This window comes from Piliocolobus tephrosceles, chromosome 5 (genome assembly GCF_002776525.5).
Source record: "Piliocolobus tephrosceles isolate RC106 chromosome 5, ASM277652v3, whole genome shotgun sequence".
Lineage (NCBI taxonomy): Eukaryota > Metazoa > Chordata > Mammalia > Primates > Cercopithecidae > Piliocolobus > Piliocolobus tephrosceles.
Genome location: NC_045438.1, coordinates 166,148,481 through 166,165,646, shown reverse-complemented (window position 1 = coordinate 166,165,646; position 17,166 = coordinate 166,148,481). Strand labels below are relative to the sequence as shown.

General features: G+C 45.2%; 1 protein-coding gene and 1 long non-coding RNA gene across 4 annotated transcripts in view; one reads left to right on the top strand and one right to left on the bottom strand.

Moving 5' to 3' along the window:
- The window catches only part of GMDS (GDP-mannose 4,6-dehydratase), a 628,423-nt gene extending 612,797 nt beyond the window's left edge, over positions 1-15,626 (bottom strand). The window contains exon 1 of one of the 3 annotated variants that reach the window (XM_023221057.3): positions 15,246-15,626. In XM_023221057.3, coding sequence (XP_023076825.1) covers positions 15,246-15,347 — 102 coding nt within the window. In that variant the 5' untranslated portion in view covers positions 15,348-15,626. The remainder of the gene's footprint in view (positions 1-15,245) is intronic. The other 2 variants (XM_023221059.3, XM_023221058.3) reach the window with 2 other exon arrangements.
- The window catches only part of LOC116418814, a 13,039-nt gene continuing 11,272 nt past the window's right edge, over positions 15,400-17,166 (top strand). The window contains exon 1 of the long non-coding RNA XR_004228975.1: positions 15,400-16,355. This is a non-coding gene — a long non-coding RNA (uncharacterized LOC116418814). The remainder of the gene's footprint in view (positions 16,356-17,166) is intronic.

The following is a 17,166-nucleotide window of genomic DNA, read 5'->3' as shown; positions in this document are numbered from 1 at the left end:
CAAAAGTATATAACTTGGTGAGTGTTCTTTATTCTGGGAGCATGTTCTTCTTACATTTTGGTGTGTAAAACTTTTTTTTTTAATTACTGTGACAGCAGATAGCAATTTGTTATTCCTAAGATTCTTACTTTCAAAATAACCTAGCCACCACATATCAATCTCAAGTTTTTACCAGTCTCTGTAAAATCCAAAACTCCATGCGCTACTGACCTTCAGGATTTTTACTCATTTATTCTCCTAGACCCCAAAACGGGGTACAACAGGAAACACCTTATCCTCAATTCCTGATGCCACTTTTGAAACATCAAACCGTAACAATCTTTGTTTCTCAGCACTTACCACCCATGAAATTTACTTACACCACTCTAATCAAAATCACCACCTCACTGGTGTGATCAACCACTCACATCCACTTCCGTGTTTCTTAGAGGACTTCAAAACTGGTTTCCCATCTCTCTGTCCACCATCATACATATCATCACTTTCTATCACTGTTCAGGTGGGAAGCCACAGAAACCAATCTGCAGCTAATTGAATCAGAAATCTATGAAAGCTACCGTGCAGACTGAAGAAGATGACTGAGAGGCTTCACACTGCGGAACAGCTCCCGGAGAACAGAACTGCAGTGACAGAGACGGCACTGCTGCAGCACCAGCGCCAGTGCAGGACTGGATGCTCATGCCCACCTCAGGCCTCCAGATGCCCGAGACCTTCTCCCCTTCAGCCTCTTCCATAACCACAGTACTCCTTTCCTCCAACGGCTTCTCCCCTGACTGCATAGAAGCCCATTTCCCCTCCATCACGGAAAAAAACCTTTCCCAGATCTAAGCAAAAGGGAAAAACATGCAAGACAGAATGTAAATTTGTGCTGCCAGGGGCTGGAAAAGGAGGGGATGGGGAGTGATTGATTATGGGAATGGGCTTTCCTTTGTAAAAGGAGTGATGAAAAAGTGTTCGGGAACGATAGCGGTGAAGACGGCACAACCTTGTAGATGTACTAAATGTCAGTAATGATAAATTGTATGTTGTGTTACCACCAAAACAACAAAAACGTCTCTGGCCTGCCTCAGATTCCACGACATTACTCAGTACTTTTATTCTCTCTCCTCTCCCCTCCCTCCCTAGCTTCCTTCTCTTCCAAACCTGAAATGCAAATATTTTCCTCCTTCTCACTCTCATCTTTCTGTCTCCATATTCTCTCATTTGGAGATATCACCTATGACCAGTAGCAATTCCACTATCCACCCTAAGGAAGAGAGCTCTACAGCAAATCTTCGAAAACTTCTTCAGTGAAGAGCCAGATAGTAAACATTTCAGGCTTTCAAAGCCACACAGTCTCTGTTGCAGCTATTTAACTCTATGTGGAAGCAGCCAGAAACAATAAGTAAACAGATGTTCTGTGCTCTAACAAACCTTTATTTACAAAAACAGGACCAGCCGTGGTGGCTCACGCCTGTAACCCCAACACTTTGAGAGGCCAAGGTGGGCAGATCAGGCAGATCACTTGAAGTCAGGAGTTCCAGACTAGCCTGGCCAACATGGAGAAACCCCAATTCTACTAAAAATACAAAAATTAGCCAGGCGTGGTGGCAGGCGCCTGTAGTCCCAGCTACCCAGGAGGCTGAGGGATGAGAATCTCGTGAACCCAGGGCAGGGCAGAAGTTACAGTGGGCAGAGATTGCACCACTGCACTCCAACCTGGGCAACAGAGGGAGACTCCGTCTCGAAAAACAAAAACAGGAGGCAGGTGGACTTGGTCCAGCGGAAAGTTTGTCGATCCTGCTCTACAGTATGATACGCTGCACATCCACGTTCCCATCACTTCTTATCTGCAGTATATTCCTCCAGGATTTCTGAGGAGGTGTGAACTCCAGATGTCATTCAACAAATATCTACTGAGAGCCCACCATATTCCAGACACTGCACTAGGGATACAGCAGTAAAATACAGTCTTGTCCTCATGGATTTACAGAAACTGAATGTCAATGGGACCAACCATAAAAATAAACACAACAAACAAAACAAAAACCCTTACTTCTCCTGACTTCCCCAATCCAACAATCCAATCGGTAGCTAAGTCCTTTTATTCTCCTCTCACAGCTTTCTTATTCCTTCCTATCCATCATATATGAGGCTTCACCAAAAACAAGCATTCCTTGTGTACAAAAAGCAGACTCTCTTAAATAAAATATGCAGATTTCTAGATATTTCAATGATAACATCAAAACTCAGGAAAATCAAAACAAGATCCTACTGGGAGGCTGAGGCGGGCGGATCACCTGAGATCAGGAGTTCGAGACCAGCCTGGCCAACATGGTGAAACCCCGTCTCTACTAAAACTACAAAAAATTACCTGGGCATGGTAGTGGGCGCCTGTAATCCCAGCTACTCAGGAGGCTAAAGCAGGAGAATCACTTGAACCCAGTAGGCGGAAGTTGCAGTGAGCCGAGATCGCACCACTGCACTCCAGCCTGGGCAAGAGCGAAACGCCGTATCAAAAAAAAAAAGATCCTAGCAAACTTACAAGATTTGAAAAGACATAAATTTCCTGATCTCCAGGGCAGGCCCTATTAGCATATGGTAGACACTAGACAAACATACTCAAAAATGATAGAAGTAATCTCTAAATGAAGGCATGAGAGTTTACATCAGGTACAATTATAAAGCAAAAAAAGAGAAAGCACTGAAATTAATGCAAGAGGTTTACAGTCACTCAGTGAGTAAATTAAAAACAAGTGATGACCTGTAATACCAGCACCTTGGGAGGCCAAGGCAGACGGATCACCTGAGGTCTGGAGTTCCAGACCAGCCTGACCAACATGGAGAAACCCCATCTCTACTAAAAATACAAAATTAGCCGGGCATGGTGGCGCATACCTGTAATCCCAGCTACTCTGGAGGCTGAGGCAGGAGAATCGCTTGAACCCAGGAGGCGGAGGTTGCTGTGAGCCGAGATCGCGCCATTGCACACCAGCCTGGGCGACAAGAGCGAAACTCCGTCTCAAAAAAAAGGGTGATGATATGTGTACTACACAAAGGGGCCAGATAAGGAAGGGAAGGTTTCAGCCAATGGAGTTAGAATCATCCCCTCAGGGGTGATGAGGAAGCAGGCTATTCTTCTTCAGGGCTGGAAAAATGTCCTTCTGAGCTAGAGTTCTTCAGGCCAACTGAGACTAATTATCAGATTAAACCTACTAAAAGTTTCCGCAAAGCCAAACCTACTATAGTTCCCGTGCCTATACACACAGGGAAATATAAAATGCCTCCCCCAGGGACAATGCCCATTCATTCATTCCATACTAAGCACCCAAATCCAGGTCTTATCATTCTGTTCTTCAAGCAAAAAGAAAACAAATGCAAAGCTGGAGCTCCCCATAGACTGCATGGAGAAATAAGAGGAAAACTGGGGCCAGGCACAGCAGCTCAAACCTGTAATACTAGCACCTGGAGAGGCTGAGATGGTAGAATTGCTTCAGCCTAGGAGTTTGAAACTAGCCTGAGCAGCACGGCAAGATCCCACCTTAACAACACAATTAAAAACACACACACCCACAAAAATTAGCTAGGCGTAGTGGTGCCCATCTGTTATCCCAGCTTCTCGGGAGGCTGAAGCCAAAAGATCACTTGAGCGCACGAGGTTGAGGCTCCAGTGATCTGTGTTTGCACCCCTGCACTCCAGCCTGGGCAAGACCCTGTCTCGAAGAAAAAAAAAAGAGGAAAACTGGTCTGCCTTGTCAATCTGATAAGTTTCAGGAACAAGACAAACAAACAGCGTTGGGAGCCAGTTCTCTATGGGTCTTTCCAGTTTCTGCATGTCTTATGAGCAGGTTGTACTGACAGCTTTTATCGGCTACTATCTTTCCTGTACAGGACATCTGTAGATAGTATTTTAAGATAGCAATAGTGTTTCTCTCTGGAGCAGAAGGAAGATTTGTTTGCTATGGAGAATAATAAAAATAATGTCTCCCTCAAAGCAAAAGCTGGGTAGGTTTATTAGTTCCCTTATAAAAAATTGGGGTTTCCCAATCTCAGATTTCCTCAACCGTGGTGCATACCCACTGCATGGACAACATCCACCTAGACCCACCCAGCCACCGTGTTGCCCACATGGTCTTTGGGGGGCAAGAAAATACTATAAAAACAGAGCTGTCACAAACATGAAGTTCATACTGCCTGCTGACCCAGGAGTGCTGTGTCTTCTGCCATCATCCATGGAATTTTAGGAAGCTAACTTGTTAGCCTGCAAGTAAAGTAAAATCTCAGGCCTCCCACAACTCTTGACAAACAGGGTTTCCACTGTCTTTCTCCTTGACTGGGTTTACTCCAATAGGCGTATATGCCACACTTGCATTTTGACCTGCAGGTCTCTTGCAACAAAGCTTCCATTTTGAAGGATTCCACTCTAAACTACAATAAATATGTTTATCATTATTGATCACCAAAAAATACTACTAGTGTCTGCACATACCTGTAAACTTCCAATTCATCATTTTTACAGATGTAAAAATATAGTTTGAATAAAGTAACATTAAAAATCTAACTTCTTTTGTGAAAAGTTATAGAAATACAGCACCCTTCTAAGAAACATAGAAAAATCATGTTTTGATGTTAAAAGATTTCTAAAAGTGCCAATTAAAGGCTTTTTCACGGAGAACTACAAACCACTGCTCAGTGAAATCAAAGAGGACACAAACAAATGGAAGAACATACCATGCTCATGGATAGGAAGAATCAATATCGTGAAAATGGCCATACTGCCTAAGGTTATTTATAGATTCAATGCCATCCCCATCAAGCTACCAATGAGTTTCTTCACCGAATTGGAAAAAAACTGCTTTAAAGTTCATATGGAACCAAAAAAGAGCCCGCATTGCCAAGACAATCCTAAGTCAAAAGGACAAAGCCGGAGGCGTCACGCTACCTGACTTCAAACTATACTACAAGGCTACAGCAACCAAAACAGCATGGTACTGGTACCAAAACAGAGATATAGACCAATGGAACAGAACAGAGCCCTCAGAAATAATACCACACATTTACAGCCATCTGATCTTTGATAAACCTGAGAAAAACAAGAAATGGGGAAAGGAATCCCTATTTAATAAATGGTGCTGGGAAAATTGGCTAGCCATAAGTAGAAAGCTGAAACTGGATCCTTTCCTTACTCCTCATACGAAGATTAATTCAAGATGGATTAGAGACTTAAATGTTAGACCTAATACCATAAAAACCCTAGAAGAAAATCTAGGTAGTACCATTCAGGACATAGGCATGGGCAAGGACTTCATGTCTAAAACACCAAAAGCAACGGCAGCAAAAGCCAAAATTGACAAATGGGATCTAATTAAACTAAAGAGCTTCTGCACAGCAAAAGAAACTACCATCAGAGTGAACAGGCAACCTACAGAATGGGAGAAAATTTTTGCCATCTACTCATCTGACAAAGGGCTAATTTCCAGAATCTACAAAGAACTCAAACAAATATACAAGAAAAAAACAAACAACCCCATCCAAAAGTGGGGAAAGGATATGAACAGACATTTCTCAAAAGAAGACATTCATACAGCCAACAGACACATGAAAAAATGCTCATCATCACTGACCATCAGAGAAATGCAAATCAAAACCACAATGAGATACCATCTCACACCAGTTAGAATGGCAATCATTAAAAAATCAGGAAACAACAGGTGTTGGAGAGGATGTGGAGAAATAGGAACACTTTTACACTGTTGGTGGGATTGTAAACTAGTTCAACCATTATGGAAAACAGTATGGCAATTCCTCAAGGATCTAGAACTAGATGTACCATATGACCCAACCATCCCACTACTGGGTATATACCCAAAGGATTATAAATTATGCTACTACAAAGACACATGCACACGTATGTTTATTGCGGCACTATTCACAATAGCAAAGACTTGGAATCAACCCAAATGTCCATCAGTGACAGACTGGATTAAGAAAATGTGGCACATATACACCATGGAATACTATGCAGCCATAAAAAAGGATGAGTTTGCGTCCTTTGTAGGGACATGGATGCAGCTGGAAACCATCATTCTTAGCAAACTATCACAAGAAGAGAAAACCAAACACCGCATGTTCTCACTCATAGGTGGGAACTGAACAATGAGCTCACTTGGACTCGGGAAGGGGAACATCACACAATGGGGCCTATCATGGGGAGGGGGGAGGGGGGAGGGATTGCATTGGGGAGTTATACCTGATATAAATGATAAATTGATGGGTGCTGACGAGTTGATGGGTGCAGCACACCAACATGGCACATGTATACATATGTAACAAACCTGCACGTTATGCACATGTACCCTAGAACTTAAAGTATAATAAAAAATAAAAAATAAAAAAATAAAAAAAATAAATAAAGGCTTTTTCACTCAGCATTAAGGAACATATTTCTGTTAAACATGATCAATCAATTCATTTCACATTATAATCAAACCCAGTGCTCAAGCATAATATATATATAATACAAGCAAGCTTTGGTGGTTCATTTTCCCAAGTGTAATTAGTCAGTATAAAGAAATACTTTCTATAAATCCCTAGTAAATACCTTTATTTTTTCACTCTTAAGTTTAAAAGAACTTAGCAAGAAGATCTGAGAAAGGATTCCCCTAAAATCACATGTGGTAAATTGTTTAAAAGGCACACTATGAAGAGTCTGAAACAAATGAGGTAAATACCCTTCAGCCAAGAACATCACTGCATATAAAATCATCTAACCTCAAGTCTATGTAACTCAGTTTTACATAAGTAAATGCCAAAATAATATCCTGGAAAGCTGAGTCATTTCAATGAGTAAATTTATATAAACAATTGGGTTACTACTTATGGTAAGTCACAAGATTTTGGCAGGAAAATTGCTTATTGGCTTGCCAAAAACTAGGTTTGGCACACTGGTGCCCCACTGCCAAGAACATTACTGATAATCAGCTTTCTATCCTATAGGATTACCTTTCAGACATGTTTTACTCATTCATTTTCTATGTATTAAGCTTATATAGGAATGATTAGTGCAACTGAGCACCTTACTTCTGGAAGTGCGGGATTCCCAAAATTCCTCAAGAAAGGAAGAAAAGCATGAGAAATTGTAAATTGGAAGTATCTTTTTTTTTTTTTTTTTTGAGACAAAGTCTAGCTCTGTCACCCAGGCTGGAGTACAGTGGTACAGTCTCGGCTCACACAAGCTCTGCCTCCCAGGTTCAAGCGATTCTTCCACCTCAGCATCCCGAGTACCTGTGATTCCAGGCACCTACCACCATGCTCGGCTAATTTTTGTATTTTTAGTAGAGATGGGGTTTCTCCACATTGGCCAGGGTGGTCTTGAACTCCTGGCCTCAGGTGATCTGCCCACCTCGGCCTCCCGAAGTGTTGGGATTACAAGCATGAGCCACCGCGCCCCACCTGGAAGTATCTTTAACAAGGTTTTGGCATTAGGAATTGCAAACAATCAACAAATAAATAAAGGAGAAAGAAAGCAGAAAACTGAAGTATACTAAGAATAGCCTGGTAAACTGAAGGGAAAGTGTTAGTTTTCTTGCCTTGTAAATAAGAGCTACAGAAAGTTCTGGGAGACAGGAAAGAAGACTGGCTAAAGGTACAGCACAGCAGCATGGCCACCTTTAGGACTTGCCCACTCCACAGCAGCCACCTCTGATCACATTGCCCAAGTCATTTTTAAGACAAAGAAGCCAGGTGCAGTGGCTCACACCTGTATTATCAGCACTTGGGAGGCCAAGGCCAGATGATCGCTTGGGGCCAGGAGTTTAAGACTAGCCTGGTCAGCTGGTGAGATCCTGTCTCTCCAAAAAAAAAAAAAAAAAATTAGTAAAAAATTAGCCAGGTTTGGTGGCACAACCTCCAGTCCCAGCTACCAGGGAGGTTGAGGTGGGGGGATCACCTGAGCCCAGGAGTTCAGGGCTGCAGTGAGTTATGACTGCACCACTGCACTTCGAACTCCAGAGGAACAAAATAATTCACTGTCTTCCCCGAGAAAACTGATTTGCCTGCCCAGTGACTGCATTTCTGGCCATAGTATTACCATCCAACTGTCACCAAAATGTGTTTGCATCCTTGATCTCATTATCCTTCTATTACAGGAGCTGGTGTTTCTGCTTCCATCCTTTTACTATTCTCATTCATCCTACATACCCCTAACTGCATTCCCAAGCACTTCTCCATCCTTCCCTCATTCCTTCCATTGTGAGAACTTATACATACTAAATAAGAATTATCACTTCATAAACAATATATGCCAAGAACAGTGGTAGGCCTTATTATAACATGATCATCATTTTTAGTCCACACACAAATTTGTGATGTGGGCATAATTAACTCCATTTTTCTACCCAAGAAAAACTCAAGAATTTAAAACTCCTTCCTCTATCCTAATTTCCCTGCTTTGATCATTATGCATTACACGCATGTACCAAAATATCACACATACCCCACAAATATGTACAATTATGATGTACCAGTTAAAAAAAATCATTCCTCACCAAAAAGTCACTTCATTCATTTGATATGTCCTACAAAGATGGACAGCTCTGATTTTTCACTCTATTCTTACAAATTCTGACAACATACAACTCATATGAATTTCTTCTTAGTTTACAAACTTAATTTCAAATTCAATAAAATTAGTAGTTCACTGGTTTCATTTTTTAAAAATTATCCTGGCCGGGCATGGTGGTTCACGCATACAATCCCAGCATTTTGGGAGGCCGCGGTAGGTGGATGACTTGAGGCCAAGAGTTCAAGACCAGCCTAGTCAACATGGTGAAAACCCAACTCTACTAAAAATACAAAAATTAGCTGGGCATGGTAGCGCACACCTGTAATCCCAGCTACCCGGGACACTGAGGCATAAGAATCACTAGAATCCGGCACATGGAGATTGCAGCGAGTGAGATCGTACCACCACTGCACTCCTGCCTAGGCAACAGAGTAAGACTCTGTCTCAAAAAAAAAAAAAAATCCAGTTGGTTTTATGTCTAAAACTGCAATTAAATTACTGTGCTGCTTAAATATAAAGATAGTTGTATAATTTCTCTATAGTACACATAAACAATCATAAATCAGCATGTAATCCAAACAAGACACTACTGTAGACTAGGAGCAGACCTTAGATCCCTGAGAATAACCAGGTAACCCTTTCACTTGACAAGTTAAGAAAAACCTCAAAAAATGTAAGGCTATACAATTAATTGGTATCAAAACCCAACCACTGATTCCCAGTCCAGAGCTCTTTCAATTAATCACATGTAACAGTCTTTGATTAAGCAGGGCAGTACTCAAGACATCTCTCTCACCTCCAAAAATGCCAGACTTTTTTTTTTTTTTTTTTTTTTTGAGACAGTCTCGCTCTGTCGCCCAGGCTGGAGTACAGTGGCAGGATCTCAGCTTACTGCAAGCTCCGCCTCCTGGGTTCACACCATTCTCCTGCCTCAGCCTCCCAAGTAGATGGGACTACAGGCACCTGCCCCCACGCCTGGCTAATTTTTTGTATTTTTAGTAGAGACGGGGTTTCACCATGTTAGCCAGGATGGTATCGATCTCCTGACCTTGTGATCGGGAGATTTGGGAGGCCTGCCTTGGCCTCCCAAAGTGCTGGGACCACAGGCATGAGACACCGCGCCCAGCTCAATAATGCCAAACCTTTTATCCCAGGACTGCAAATCCCAGCAAGGAAGATTTAGAGTGGAAGTCACTGCCTACAATCCTCTTATATGAGCAGATAAGACCAGCTCCCAGACCTGCTTTGCACAGTCTTGAAAGACTCACTAAACATTAAATCTGTTGGCTTCCCAGTACCTTATAGCCTTGTGGTTGATTCCAAATACTACAGAACTTTCTGCTTCTAGATAATAGATTCCCCATGCAAAGCAAAGCTAAACATTAATACCTCCCACTTTTTCCTAAAAGTCAAGAAATCTTTCATTATTCTGTTAACACTGTAGAGGGAAGCTCCATTCCAGTAATGAGGCAAAGGCCACTACTACGTGCGGACTTACTTCCTATTTGATAAGAATTACTCTTCCAACCTGGCAGAAAAGATAAGTGACTTACCCAAAGCCACTGCAGTTCAGTAAGGGCTAAGCAGTAATTCAAACACCTGTTATGTTTTTGAACATACTCGAGAGGCTAGGGCACGAGAATCACTTGAACCTGGAAGGTAGAGGATGCGGTAAACAGAGATTGCGCCACTGCGCTCCAGCCTGGACAAGAGTAAGACTCTGTCTCAAAAAAAAAAAAAAAAGGCCGGGCGCAGTGGCTCATATAATCCCAGCACTTTGGGAAGCCGAGGCGGGCAGATCACGAGGTCAGGAGATCGAGAGCATCCTGGCTAACACGGTGAAACCCCGTCTCTACTAAAAAATACCAAAAATTAGCCGGGCGTGGTGGCAGGCGCCTTAGTCCCAGCTACTCAGGAGGCTGAGGCAGGAGAATGGGGTGAACCCGGGAGGAGGAGCTTTCAGTGAACCGAGATCGCGCTACTGCACTCCAGCCTGGGCGACAGAGTGAGGCTCCGTCTCAAAAAAGAAAAAGAAAACCACCTCATAGAAGCTCTCTGTTGCTTCCACAAATATAATCTGAACAAAATTTAATGCACTTCGAACAGTACCTGGCACAAACTAAATGCTCAATACATGTTATTTTACTCTACCGTAATTATTAACCATCGCCATCATCATACCACCAGACTAACGATGTCGTTGAGGAAGGTGGTCATTCAGTCGGCTGCGTGTGCTAGTCAAAGTGCATTACTTGTAATTACTTGTAGAACTGGTAGAGAAGAGGGAAACAGATCAGAAAAATTTTTCAAATCTACAACCTGGACATGTGGTAGTGACATTTTTCAGGAAAGAAATCCAATGGTGCTGGAGAGCAATCACTTGCTAAAGACGTTAGCATGGATAAAAGGGAGCCAGGTGCTAATAGAACAATGGGAAAAGACCCTGAAGGCATCTCAGACATCTTTGAGGCTGCCTCTCCCATCAAAGGCCCAGAGACCTAGGAGGACAGCATGGTTTGGGGAGACAGGCCCAGGGCACAGCTGGCCTGAAACACCTCAAGGAGTCCTGGAACGTCCTGCATGCTGCTCTAACATCCTGGCTGCTGCAGTCACAGAATGTCTACCTAATGACTGTACAACCATTGTATCTTGGAAAAAAATAATTTGTTTTTGGTTTTCCAGGCTCATAGCTAGAAGGAACTTGCTTTGATTCTCAGACTTTGAACCTTTAAGTTGACGCCGGAACAAGTTAAGAATTTTAGGGACTATTGGAATTGTATTTGGCACGTGAGAAGGATGATTGTATTTTGCATGTGAGAAGGATGAGATCTGGGTGGTCAGGGGTGGAATGCCATGGTTTGGATGTCTAACCCCTCCAAATCTCACGCTGAAATTTAATCCCCAATGTTGGAGGTGGGGACTAATAGGAGGTGTTTTCTTCATGGAAGCAGATCCCTCATGAAGGCTTGGTGCCATCCTCACAGTAATGAGTGACTCCTCACTCTACTAGTTCCTACTAGAGCTGGTTGCTAAAAAGAGCCTGGCATGCCACAGCCTACCCCACCTCTGGCTTCCTCTCTCACCATGTAATCTCTGCATACACCAGCTCCATGAGTGGAAGCCTAAATCTTTCAGCAGAAGCAGATGCTGGTGCCATGCTTCTTGTACAGCCTTCAGAACCATGAGCCAAATAAACCTCTTTTCTTTATAAATTACCCAGCCTCAGGTATTCCTTTATAGCAACACAAATGGATGAAGACAACTTTCATATCTTTATATCTGTAGCAGCATCTGTAACAAGCCTTGGACACAGCAGACATGCAGTGAAGATGTGTTCTGCTAATGGAAAAAGTAAGTCAACATTTTTGAAACCCCACTAGACGAAGGCATGTGGGAGGCAATAGGCTGAAAATGAGATTTCTATCTTAAAGTAGTTTATAATCTCAAGACCAAAGATATGTAAATATATACAATCAACAGGGACCGCATACGTGTAAATACAAAAGAAGTTCCTGGAATGGTTGCATTTGTCAGGATTAGGCTGAGAACACTGAGGCTCAAGCTAAAAGGAATAAGAATTGTGAGGCCATTCAGCCACAAATAATTACTCCAAAGAGGTACAAGGCAACAGTATTCAAAGAACAGCAAGAACACCTCCAAGAGTGCAGTAAAGAACAGCATCGTTAGCCAATGGGGGTGAGCTTTTAAGAGTGGCTGGCAGAGGGCCTGGAGACGGCAATGCAAAGCCAGAGCCTGAGCTTCTTTAAAGCCTATTTAGTAAGGTTCCCACTTGGGGAAGGAGCGTGTCAAGAATAGATGGGAGGGGAAGGCTAGAATAAGAAGCCTGACAATACATACTGGAGATACACAGCAGACAGGACACCTTGGCTGTCCGCACTATGCTCAAGCGGGAATTTGGGACAACCCATTTAAGAGCCCATCTTGGCACAAAAGCCATGATAGCCCTGAGTGCCAGAGCAGCGGCACCTGAATCTGAAACCTCTTCTTAGAGTAAGACTATTTATTTCTCTCTGTCTCATAAGGCTTACCACAGTCTATACAGCAAACTGACTTAGAGCAACTGCTGAGATCTGGGTTCAGATCTCAGTTCTGACACTCATTAGATGTACGGCCTCAGGGAACATACTTAACCTTACTTGGCCAGGAATAAAATGGGGATAATTATTATACCTGCCCCTTAGGTAGGGATATACAAAATGCTTAGCAGAGTGAATAGCCCAGTAAACTCTCGGCCAGTATTATTAAGAAAACGTACAATAAGGTATGGATTTTCAGACCCCTTGCATTAATACCACAGTGCTCCAGAGATCCTTGATACTCAAGTTGGGAGTCACTGTCCTGGAATACAAATAAAAAACATAGAAGAGCAGTCCATTCCCTCTGCAAGTGTTTATGTGGTAGCTACAGAATTCAGCACTATGCTAGGGGTACATACGCCAGTGCAACACCAAATGAGGTGACAATGCAGAGGGCAAATGCTGTAGGGAAGAAAAAAACACTGGGGCAAAGATTCAAACCAGCCTGAAAGCCACGCAGGTGTTTTAAGTTGGAAATGAAATGAGGAACCAAAAAATTCTGGTCAGGGAGTGGTCTGCTGAGTGTGGTGCTTCAGGTAGACTCCCATGACAGGCTGCAGGACAAACTAGAGTGGGGGTCCACCTCCACACCTTCCTGGCCCCTCAGTTCCATCCAAATGACTGCTCTTAAAATCAAAATTAGGTTCCATTTCTAATCTGCACTGATTCATACTGCTGGTCAAGTAAACTGGTATAGGCCACACCAACACAGCACATTAACATCTTAACTAATTCCCTAACAATACTAAAATCAAATCTCTACTTTCCAGAGATTATATAAACTTGGTAAACATTTGAGCTTCAGGTCCAGTCTGACAAAACGGAAAAAAAGGGATTCATCTGCAGAAAGGTCCCAGCATTAGAAAACAAAGAGAAGGGGGAGGACAGTATGTAGGCCCTGACCTTTCTTACTGCCTCAATTCAAGGATTCAATTTCTCAACCTCAGATCCTTGCCCTCTTCCGCAAACTCAGATCCACCTCTTACTAGTTTTCAAACTCTTGTCTATTATGATTACCTTAAGCAAAGCAAGATGCATGAATAACCAGCAGTAAATCAGGTATTCAATAGTTGAAATTGTGTAATATTCTGTGACTGTGCATCTGGCCAATTTCAACTTCTCCTTCTCTCTAATTTTTTTTTTTCTTTTTTTGAGGCAGGATCTCACTCTCTTGCCCCAGACTGGAGTATGGTGGTGCCATCACTGCTCACTGCAGTCTCAAACTCCTGGACTCAAGTGATCCTCCTGCTTCAGCCTCCCAGTAGCTAGCACTACAAGTGAGCACTAACATGCTTGCCTAATTTTTTTTTTTTTTTTTTTTTTTTTTTTTTTGTAGAGACAAGGTCTCAATATGTTGCCCAGGCTGGTCTCAAACTCCTGGCCTCACCTCAAGTAATCCTCCCGCCTCTGCCTACCGAAGTGCTGAGATTTCAGTTATGAACCGTTGCCTCCTGCCCACTTAGCCTTTTCTAACACTAGAGAACTTTGAGAGTGGTTTCAATACCAACTGGACACTTCCCAGCGATTTAACCTCAGGCAAATCAAACTCCCATGCCTCCGTTTCCACATCTATAGAGATAATAAAAGTACCTCCTCAAAGAGTTTGTTATGAGAACCAAATGAGTGAATATTAGTCAAGCGACTGGAACATAATAGACACAATATGTATTGGCCATTTTCATCTTTATTTCAGTGTTATATTGGCCACCACCCAGAGATACCCAGAAGCACACATATCACAGTCTTTCTACAGCAATATGTGGGCATGATTACTTCACGACCACTGAATCTCAAACAGCACAGCTTTCGATAAAGCACAGTGGTGGGATCCTACCTATTGCAACACCTCTAAGAGACGACTCTCAAACCAGCCATGCTTAGCCTGAGACATTCCGAAGACCTCCTCCTGATTACCTGACTCCAGGAACTTACTCCTCTGGAAATGGAACCTAGCCTCGCTTTTGTCAGTGTGTCTCAGATACACCTCCAAACGTGTGAACCTCAATCTCATAAGTGGGTGTGATTTTTGAAAGTTTTTTAAGTTCTTTTTCCTAAACATGTCCTAGTGGGTGACTCCACAGCATTACTTTCTTTCATGTTCTCTTTTCTATCTGGAAAGCCGGTGACAGGGGACGAAACCAGCAAAGCACCCTTTTTCCTGCTTCCCAAACATGAGCAGGTGAGCGCCCCGTGAGCCGAGATACATCACGAAGACCTCACCCGCAAGTTCACTGATCACCAGTTCTTTTCCCCTCCCGGCACTGGGAGCTGCGAAGCACGAAATGGGCTCGGAGGAAGAGACGCTGCGGTCACCTGAGGGGCAGGTGAGAGCGGGCGGTCCTGCCGGGCTGTGAGGGCGACATCCCGCGCGGCACACACGCTCACAGCCCCCAGAGGAAGACCAGAGGCACTCGAGGCATCCAGCACGCCCCACACACAACACACTAACTGCGCCGTACCTTCCGTCCCACCTCCCGGCAGCAGACCCCTTCCGGGACGCCGAGAGGGCTGTTCCTGGAGACACCGCAGCCCGCGCGGAGCGGCGCGTCGGGAGAGCACGCGTGCCCAGGCGGCCCCGGCCGGCGCGCCCCCGCCCCCACACTCACCTGGCCCGTGATGCCGGTGATGAGCGCCACGTTCCTGGGCTTGCCCATCTCGCCGTCCCCGGAGCCCCGGGCGCTGGGGCAGCGTGCCGGTGCGTGTGCCATGTCCCGCGGCGGGCGTGCGGTCGGCGGCAGGGCGGAGCGCGGCAGAGGGCAGGCGCGGCGCCGGCAGGAACGCGGGTGTGTGCCGCGCCAAGCGTCTCTCCAGGCTGCGGGCAGGGAGGGAGAGCGCACCGCGCGACCGGCCGCCACAGTCTGACAGGGGCGCACGGGAGGCCGCGCGGGGAGGGCCGGGGGCGGGCCGAGCCGGCCGAGGCGGGCCCGACGGCCAAGCGGCGGGGCTGCGGCCTGACTGGCGCCGCGTCATTCGCGTCAACCGGCGACGCTGTGGCAGGCCCCGCCCCTCCGCTGACGGCCGCCGCGCGGGGCGGGGCCTGCCGCCGCCGCCGCCGCCGCCGCCTGAGGGAAGAGGAAGGAGGCCGCGGCTTCGCGTCCCGCCTCTCGCCTGGCTGGCAGTGGGAGGCCTGAACGCGGTTCCCATGTCCTCCCCGGCGGCCTCTCGAATCTCCCAGGAATCCTAATGTCACCCGAGGATGCTGGGAGGACCGCTGAGCCGACCTCTCCATTGGGCTAAAGGCCTGAATTTTCAAACCCTGGGGTCACAGGGCCGGGATCATCGACTTTGGTAACTCCTGGAAACCTGTTGCAGAGCCCTTTGAGAAGCCTGGTTTTTGGTACCTGAAGGGCGCTAGCGTGACAAGGCCCCTAAACGGGGGTTACAGATGTGGGACTGACTAGCTAGGCTGGCTCTTGCTCTTCTGGCTTTCCCTGAGGCTCGGAACCAGGAACGAGGTTCCAGATAGCTGAATTCAACGTTTTCTGTTGTGAGGACTGGCAGTGCACAAGAAGGTCCCCGGCCCCACCCGTAAGCAGCATAAGGAAATGTTGAAAAGACTGCCCGGGTCAATAAACCTGGACGTGGCAAATTTCAAAGAAAGTAATTCAAACCCAGGTGGGGTCCTGGCTTATATCTATTGGATTTGGCTGCCATTTGGCAGCTGCTCGTTGGACAGGGAGAGACGAGGAGGTGACTCAGAGGCTGGAGGACAGCAGGTGTGTGTGCCTAAGCAGTTGGCTGCAATCCAGGGCAGACGGAAACTTCCCGGTCTCCGTTGCTCTGCTTCTCTGTCCTTATTCCTCTCCCTAATCGATAACCTCAGTTCATCGTTTCCAATCAGAGTGACTAGGGCTGTGCCCATTATGACATGCCAGAGTATGTATAGCAGGCCTGGAACCCCAAAATCAGAAAAGCTTAGGATTAATTTAAAACCTCCCTCTCCCGCTCCGCGAAGTCCGTTAGGAATATTTCTTAGCTTTGTAGATAGACTGGTCTGGTTTCACACCTGGCCTCTCCGCGTTCTACGAGGAGAATGGCTGAACGAACATCTGGTGCGCCAGCAGGACGCTGCCTCTGAGTGATGAAGAGACCCTGAAGCTGAGGAAAGGGAACACTTCCATTGAGAGGAACATGCTATAAGCTAGAAATGTCCGTGAAATATACAGGAATATGCTAAAACTATATTCGTTTTCATGTAAATATGCTTTAAATTAATGCATGAACAAATTATTTAACATTTTCCCGAAAAAATCACTGAACGGCCAGGCGCGGTGGCTCACACCTGTAATCCCAGCATTTTGGGAGGCCGAGGCGGGTGGATCACGAGGTCAGGAGTTCGAGACCAGCCTGACCAACATAATGAAACCCTGTCCCTACTAAAAATACAAAAATTAGCTGGGCATGGTGATGCGCGCCTGTAATCCCAGTTACTCAGGAGGCTGAGGCAGGAGAATCGTTTGAACCAGGGAGGCAGAGGCTGCAGTGAGTCGCTACTGCACTCCAGCCTGGGCGACAGAGTGAGACCCC